General features: G+C 38.9%; 1 protein-coding gene across 1 annotated transcript in view; it reads left to right on the forward strand.

Annotated features, from left to right (window-relative positions):
• Nucleotides 1-3,093: 3,093 nt before the first annotated feature.
• Nucleotides 3,094-9,422, forward strand: part of LOC124013244 (calcium/calmodulin-dependent protein kinase type II delta 2 chain-like) — a 50,734-nt gene continuing 44,405 nt past the window's right edge. Inside the window, exon 1 of the mRNA XM_046327504.1 lies at nt 3,094-3,620. Within this exon, the coding sequence (XP_046183460.1) occupies nt 3,559-3,620 (62 nt within the window). The 5' untranslated portion in view covers nt 3,094-3,558. The remainder of the gene's footprint in view (nt 3,621-9,422) is intronic.

Here is a 9,422-nt window from a genome sequence, read left to right on the forward strand (position 1 = left end):
ATAGAGGACCACCATGGCCAACCAATAGAGGACCACCATGGCCAACCAATAGAGGACTACCATGGCCAACCAATAGAGGACCACTGTGGCCAACCAATAGAGGACCACTATGGCCAACCAATAGAGGACTACCATGGCCAACCAATAGAGAACCACCATGGCCAACCAATAGAGGACCAATAGAGGACCACCATGGCCAACCAGTAGAGGACTACCATGGCCAACCAATAGAGGACCACCATGGCCAACCAATAGAGGACTACCATGGCCAACCAATAGAGGACCACTATGGCCAACCAATAGAGGACCACCATGGCCAACCAATAGAGGACTACCATGGCCAACCAATAGAGGACCACTGTGGCCAACCAATAGAGGACCACTATGGCCAACCATTAGAGGTCTACCATGGCCAACCAATAGAGGACCACTATGGCCAACCAATAGAGGACTACCATGGCCAACCAATAGAGGACTACCATGGCCAACCAATAGAGGACCACCATGGCCAACCAATAGAGGACCACCATGGCCAACCAATAGAGGACTACCATGGCCAACCAATAGAGGACCACCATGGCCAACCAATTGAGGACTACCATGGCCAACCAGTAGAGGACCACCATGGCCAACCAATAGAGGACCACCATGGCCAACCAATAGAGGACCACCATGGCCAACCAATAGAGGACTACCATGGCCAACCAATAGAGGACTACCATGGCCAACCAATAGAGAACCACCATGGCCAACCAATAGAGAACCACCATGGCCAACCAATAGATAACCACCATGGCCAACCAATAGAGGACCACCATGGCCAACCAATAGATAACCACCATGGCCAACCAATAGAGGACCATCATGGCCAACCAATAGAGGACCACCGGGGCCAACCAATAGAGGACCACCATGGAAACAAGTCATTGACTTTGACTATTTATCCTCTGTCATTATGGGATACATCTGTTGCCTGGTGAAACATGTGGATGTATTTTAAATAGTAAAATAAAATTAAATCTAACTATAGTGATCAGACTGCATTATTGTACCCAGTTACCACACACACACACACACACACACACACACACACACACACACACACACACACACACACACACACACACACACACACACACACACACACACACACACACACACACACACACACACACACACACACACACACACACACACGTTTTGATCTTCTAGCCTCGTGGTGACCGAACATTGATTTCCATTCAAAATCCTATCTTTTCTAACCCTTACCTTAACCTCAACCCATTTTAATTAAAATTTTTAAATGAACCTTTATTTAACTGGGTCAGGTCAGTTAAGAACACATTCTTATTTACAATGACGGCCTAAGAACAGTGGGTTAACTGCCTTTTTTAAGGGGCAGAACGACAGATTTGAACCATTTACCCATAACCACAATTGTAAACCTAACTCTGAACTTATCCTCTTACCCTAATTGTGAACTTAACTCTGAACCTAACCTCTTACCCTAAACTTAACTCTAAACCTAACCTCTTACCCTAAACTTAACTCTAAACCTCAAACCCTAAACCTAACTCTGAACTTATCCTCTTACCCTAATTGTGAACTTAACTCTAAACCTAACCTCTTACCCAAAACTTAACTCTAAACCTAACCTCTTACCCTAAACATAACTCTGAACCTAACCTCTTACCCTAAACTTAACTCTAAACCTAACATCTTACCCTAAACTTAACTCTAAACCTCTTACCCTAAACTTAACTCTAAACCTCTTACCCTAAACTTAACTCTAAACCTAACCTCTTACCCTAATTGTAAACTTAACTCTAAACCTAACATATTACCCTAAACTTAACTCTGAACCTAACCTCTTTCCCTAAACTTAACTCTAAACCTCTTACCCTAAACTTAACTCTAAACCTAACCTCTTTCCCTTAAAACAGCATTTGTCCTCAAGGGGATAAACCTCTTAAATGTCCTCTAAAAATGTCCTCAACTCTAAACCTAACCCTTTCATTTAAAATGTGGGAAATGTCATTTGTGTCCTCAAGGGGGGAAATGTCCTCAAGGGGGACGTGGGAAATGTCCTCAAGGGGATGTGGGAAATGTCCTCAAGGGGAAATGTCCTCATGGGGGATGTGGGAAATGTCCTCAAGGGGGATGTGGGAAATGTCCTCAAGGGGGATGTGGGAAATGTCCTCAAGGGGGATGTGGGAAATGTCCTCAAGGGGGATGTGGGAAATGTCCTCAAGGGGGATGTGGGAAATGTCCTCAAGGGGGATGTGGGAAATGTCCTCAAGGGGGACGTGGGAAATGTCCTCAAGGGGGACGTGGGAAATGTCCTCAAGGGGGATGTGGGAAATGTTCTCATGGGGGACGTGGGAAATGTCCTCATGGGGGACGTGGGAAATGTCCCCATGAAGGACACATTTCCTTGTTGGGACATTAAGATACCCCACAAGAATAGAATAACCATTAAACACACAAATAACAGTTTATTTATGATGTAGTGTATTTATTTCAACTTTATTTAACTCGGCAAGTCAGTTAAGAACAAATTCTTATGTACAACGACGGGCTAAGAACAGTGGGTTAACTGCCTTGTTTAGAACGACAGATGTTTTACCTTGTCTGTCCCGGGGATCCGCTCTAGCAACTTTTGAGTTACCTGTCAAACGTTCTAACCACTAGGCTACCTGCTGCACCAATCAGATATGATCATAGATTAATAATAACAGTTTATTCATGATGTAGTATGTATTAATATAATAATGTATTATCACTATCGTCACCATCGTCACTATTATTATTATTATTATTGAAGGCGTTAGTATTTTAATAAGTATAAGGATGACGTGGGTAGAGGGGCTGATCGCAGAGCCTGTGGGGGGGGGGGGGGTGGTCAATATACCACAGCCACAAAGTCAAGATTGGCTTAACGTTAGGCAAAGTGTTAGCAGTGTGGTTTTGGTTAGGGTTGAGGTTAGGGTTAGGTTATAAAATCACATTTTAAGATGATAAATTGTAGATATATGCGGGTTTAGCCATAATTATGACTTTGTGGCTGTGGTAACTAGTGACGACCACACGCGCACACCTCAGTGGCAAAAAAGAGGGGACGCGCTATAGACGGACGGACAGCTAGAAATGGAAATGCAGAGAAAATGCAGCGTCTCCGCTCTGTGAGCTGCATACACCAGATTCACTGCCCTAAATCCTCCCAATAACGCTGTTGTCGTTGCAAAAAAAAAAAAAAGAAGGGATTTAGGTTTAACAATCGTCCTTCGCGGCAGACAGCGTTTGGTGACTGGACTCTTCCGTTCTGTCGCTGCGGCAGAGCGTTCTTCTTCTCTGCAGTCGAGAGCCAAGGCTGTTGTACAGAAGCCATAGCTGTATGATTCGCCTTGTTCTGCGCTGTTTTCAGCTTTCTATCTATTCGTTCGTGCGGTAAAGCGCTGGTGGTGAAGTCAACGACAAACCGCTAGTGTGGATCTAGTGGGCGCATTTACATCCATCTCTATCGCGTCTACGGTCTGCTACACTGCTGTCGCTTTCAGGATGGCGCTAACGATTTGCACGAGATTCACCGATGAATTCCAGCTTTTCGAGGAGCTGGGGAAGTAAGCGTGCATGTTTGGATTGTCTCGTGCATGTTTGGATTGATGTTATTTGTTATCCGGTAGCAGTGTCCTTCTTGCTATCATGTAATAGCCAGGCTATGCTGCTGCTCCTACCTTCGTTTAAGACGTGGATAGGGCACTGTGTGTGAGTGTGTGTGCGCGCGTGTGCACGCGACCTTCGGTTCATATGTGAATAGGCTACATAGACCGACAAAAAAATTATATTTTCATAGCTCTATGGATGCCATACGGGATTGGATCAAAATGTCAAGCATTCCTACAGCCTATCATAGTTGACCTGGCCTTGTCAAGCATTCCTATAGCCTATCATAGTTGACCTGGCCTTGTCAAGCTTCCCTATAGCCTATCATAGTTGACCTGGCCTTGTCAAGCTTCCCTATAGCCTATCATAGTTGACCTGGCCTTGTCAAGCTTCCCTATAGCCTATCATAGTTGACCTGGCCTTGTCACACATTCCTATAGCCTATCATAGTTGACTTGGCCTTGTCAAGCATTACTATAGCCTATCATAGTTGACCTGGCCTTGTCAAGCTTCCCTATAGCCTATCATAGTTGACCTGGCCTTGTCACACATTCCTATAGCCTATCATAGTTGACCTGGCCTTGTCAAGCTTCCCTATAGCCTATCATAGTTGACCTGGCCTTGTCAAGCTTCCCTATAGCATATCATAGTTGACCTGGCCTTGTCAAGCTTCCCTATAGCCTATCATAGTTGACCTGGCCTTGTCACACATTCCTATAGCCTATCATAGTTGACCTGGCCTTGTCAAGCTTCCCTATACCCTATCATAGTTGACCTGGCCTTGTCAAACATTCCTATAGCCTATCATAGTTGACCTGGCCTTGTCAAACATTCCTATAGCCTATCATAGTTGACCTGGCCTTGTCAAACATTCCTATAGCCTATCATAGTTGACCTGGCCTTGTCAACCATTCCTATAGGCTATCATAGTTGACCTGGCCTTGTGAATATATATTATTCCCTCGTCCTCTCTATAGTTTATATTTATTTACACTTCCTGATGGTGGTCCATCTCTTATATAGTCCATCTCTTATATAGTCCATCTCTAATATAGTCCATCTCTTATATAGTCCAACTCTTATATAGTCCATCTCTTATATAGTCCATCTCTAATATAGTCCATCTATTATATAGTCCATCTCTTATATAGTCCATCTCTTATATAGTCCATCTCTTATATAGTCCATCTCTTATATAGTCCGTCTCTTATGGTGGTCCATCTCTTATGTAGTCCATCTCTTATATAGTCCATCTCTTATATAGTCCGTCTCTTATATAGTCCATCTCTTATGGTGGTCCATCTCTTATATAGTCCATCTCTTATATAGTCCATCTCTTATATAGTCCATCTCTTATATAGTCCATCTATTATATAGTCCATCTCTTATATAGTCCATCTCTTATATAGTCCATCTATTATATAGTCCATCTCTTATATAGTCCATCTCTTATATAGTCCATCTCTTATATAGTCCATCTCTTATGGTGGTCCATCTCTTATATAGTCCATCTCTTATATAGTCAATCTCTTATATTGTCCATCTCTTATATAGTCCATCTCTTATATAGTCCATCTCTTATATAGTCCATCTCTTATATAGTCCATCTCTTATATAGTCCGTCTCTAATATAGTCCATCTCTTATATAGTCCGTCTCTTATATAGTCTATCTCTTATGGTGGTCCATCTCTTATATAGTCCATCTCTTATATAGTCCGTCTCTAATATAGTCCATCTCTTATATAGTCCATCTCTTATGGTGGTCCATCTCTTATATAGTCCATCTCTTATATAGTCCGTCTCTAATATAGTCCATCTCTTATATAGTCCATCTCTTATATAGTCCATCTCTTATATAGTCCATCTCTTATAGTGGTCCATCTCTTATATAGTCCATCTCTTATATAGTCCATCTATTATATAGTCCGTCTCTTATATAGTCCATCTCTTATGGTGGTCCATCTCTTATATAGTCCATCTCTTATATAGTCCATCTCTTATATAGTCCATCTCTTATGGTGGTCCATCTCTTATATAGTCCATCTCTTATATAGTCCATCTCTTATATAGTCCATCTCTTATATAGTCCATCTCTTATATAGTCCATCTCTTATATAGTCCATCTCTTATAGTGGTCCATCTCTTATATAGTCCATCTCTTATATAGTCCATCTCTTATGGTGGTCCATCTCTTATATAGTCCATCTCTTATATAGTCCATCTCTTATATAGTCCATCTCTTATATAGTCCATCTCTTATATAGTCCATCTCTTATATAGTCCATCTCTTATATAGTCCATCTCTTATATAGTCCATCTCTTATATAGTCCATCTCTTATGGTGGTCCATCTCTTATATAGTCCATCTCTTATATAGTCCATCTCTTATATAGTCCATCTCTTATATAGTCCATCTCTTATATAGTCCATCTCTTATATAGTCCATCTCTTATGGTGGTCCATCTCTTATGGTGGTCCATCTCTTATATAGTCCGTCTCTTATATAGTCCATCTCTTATATAGTCCATCTCTTATGGTGGTCCATCTCTTATATAGTCCATCTCTGATATAGTCCATCTCTTATATAGTCCATCTCTTATATAGTCCATCTCTTATGGTGGTCCATCTCTTATGGTGGTCCATCTCTTATATAGTCCGTCTCTTATATAGTCCATCTCTTATATAGTCCATCTCTTATGGTGGTCCATCTCTTATATAGTCCATCTCTTATATAGTCCATCTCTTATATAGTCCATCTCTTATATAGTCCATCTCTTATATAGTCCATCTCTAATGGTGGTCCATCTCTTATATAGTCCATCTCTTATGGTGGTCCATCTCTTATATAGTCCATCTCTGATAGTGTCCATCTCTTATATAGTCCATCTCTTATCTCTTATATAGTCCGTCTCTTATATAGTCCATCTCTTATATAGTCCATCTCTTATATAGTCCATCTCTTATGGTGGTCCATCTCTTATATAGTCCATCTCTTATATAGTCCATCTCTTATATAGTCCATCTCTTATATAGTCCATCTCTTATATAGTCCAACTCTTATATAGTCCATCTCTTATCTCTTATATAGTCCATCTCTTATATAGTCCATCTCTTATATAGTCCATCTCTTATATAGTCCATCTCTTATATAGTCCATCTCTTATATAGTCCGTCTCTTATATAGTCCATCTCTTATATAGTCCATCTCTTATATAGTCCATCTCTTATATAGTCCATCTCTTATATAGTCCATCTCTTATATAGTCCATCTCTTATATAGTCCATCTCTTATATAGTCCATCTCTTATATAGTCCATCTCTTATATAGTCCATCTCTTATATAGTCCATCTCTTATATAGTCCATCTCTTATATAGTCCATCTCTTATATAGTCCATCTCTTATATAGTCCATCTCTTATATAGTCCATCTCTTATATAGTCCATCTCTTATATAGTCCATCTCTTATATAGTCCATCTCTTATATAGTCCATCTCTTATATAGTCCATCTCTTATATAGTCCATCTCTTATATAGTCCATCTCTTATATAGTCCATCTCTTATATAGTCCATCTCTTATAGTGGTCCATCTCTTATATAGTCCATCTCTTATATAGTCCATCTCTTATATAGTCCATCTCTTATCTCTTATATAGTCCATCTCTTATATAGTCCATCTCTTATGGTGGTCCATCTCTTATATAGTCCATCTCTTATGGTGGTCCATCTCTTATATAGTCCATCTCTTATATAGTCCATCTCTTATATAGTCCATCTCTTATATAGTCCATCTCTTATATAATCCATCTCTTATATAGTCCATCTCTTATATAGTCCATCTCTTATCTCTTATATAGTCCATCTCTTATATAGTCCATCTCTTATATAGTCCATCTCTTATATAGTCCATCTCTTATCTATTATATAGTCCATCTCTTATATAGTCCATCTCTTATATAGTCCATCTCTTATATAGTCCATCTCTTATCTATTATATAGTCCATCTCTTATATAGTCCATCTCTTATATAGTCCATCTCTTATATAGTCCATCTCTTATATAGTCCATCTCTTATATAGTCCATCTCTTATATAGTCCATCTCTTATATAGTCCATCTCTTATATGGTCCATCTCTTATCTCTTATATAGTCCATCTCTTATATAGTCCATCTCTTATATAGTCCATCTCTTATATAGTCCATCTCTTATATAGTCCATCTCTTATATAGTCCATCTCTTATATAGTCCATCTCTTATGGTGGTCCATCTCTTATATAGTCCATCTCTTATATAGTCCATCTCTTATATAGTCCATCTCTTATATAGTCCATCTCTTATATAGTCCATCTCTTATATAGTCCATCTCTTATGTAGTCCATCTCTTATATAGTCCATCTCTTATGGTGGTCCATCTCTTATATAGTCCATCTCTTATATAGTCCATCTCTTATATAGTCCATCTCTTATGTCCATCTCTTATATAGTCCATCTCTTATATCTCTTATATAGTCCATCTCTTATATAGTCCATCTCTTATATAGTCCATCTCTTATATAGTCCATCTCTTATATAGTCCATCTCTTATATAGTCCATCTCTTATATAGTCCATCTCTTATATAGTCCATCTCTTATATAGTCCATCTCTTATATAGTCCATCTCTTATATAGTCCATCTCTTATATAGTCCATCTCTTATATAGTCCATCTCTTATATAGTCCATCTCTTATAGTGGTCCATCTCTTATCTCTTATATAGTCCATCTCTTATATAGTCCATCTCTTATATAGTCCATCTCTTATATAGTCCATCTCTTATGGTGGTCCATCTCTTATGGTGGTCCATCTCTTATATAGTCCATCTCTTATGTAGTCCATCTCTTATATAGTCCATCTCTTATGGTGGTCCATCTCTTATATAGTCCATCTCTTATATAGTCCATCTCTTATATAGTCCATCTCTTATATAGTCCATCTCTTATGGTGGTCCATCTCTTATATAGTCCATCTCTTATATAGTCCATCTCTTATATAGTCCATCTCTTATATAGTCCATCTCTTATATAGTCCATCTCTTATATAGTCCATCTCTTATATAGTCCATCTCTTATATAGTCCATCTCTTATATAGTCCATCTCTTATATAGTCCATCTCTTATATAGTCCATCTCTTATATAGTCCATCTCTTATATAGTGGTCCATCTCTTATATAGTCCATCTCTTATATAGTCCATCTCTTATATAGTCCATCTCTTATATAGTCCATCTCTTATATAGTCCATCTCTTATATAGTCCATCTCTTATATAGTCCATCTCTTATATAGTCCATCTCTTATATAGTCCATCTCTTATGGTGGTCCATCTCTTATATAGTCCATCTCTTATGGTGGTCCATCTCTAATATAGTCCATCTCTTATATAGTCCATCTCTTATATAGTCCATCTCTTATATAGTCCATCTCTAATATAGTCCGTCTCTTATATAGTCCATCTCTAATATAGTCCGTCTCTTATGGTAGTCCATCTCTTATATAGTCCATCTCTTATATAGTCTGTCTCTTATATAGTCCATCTCTTATATAGTCAATCTCTTATATAGTCCGTCTCTTATATAGTCCATCTCTTATATAGTCCATCTCTTATATAGTCCGTCTCTTATGGTGGTCCATCTCTTATATAGTCCATCTCTTATATAGTCCATCTCTTATATAGTCCGTCTCTTATATAGTCCATCTCTTATATAGTCCATCTCTTATA

The sequence above is a fragment of the Oncorhynchus gorbuscha genome, linkage group LG24 (assembly GCF_021184085.1).
Source record: "Oncorhynchus gorbuscha isolate QuinsamMale2020 ecotype Even-year linkage group LG24, OgorEven_v1.0, whole genome shotgun sequence".
Lineage (NCBI taxonomy): Eukaryota > Metazoa > Chordata > Actinopteri > Salmoniformes > Salmonidae > Oncorhynchus > Oncorhynchus gorbuscha.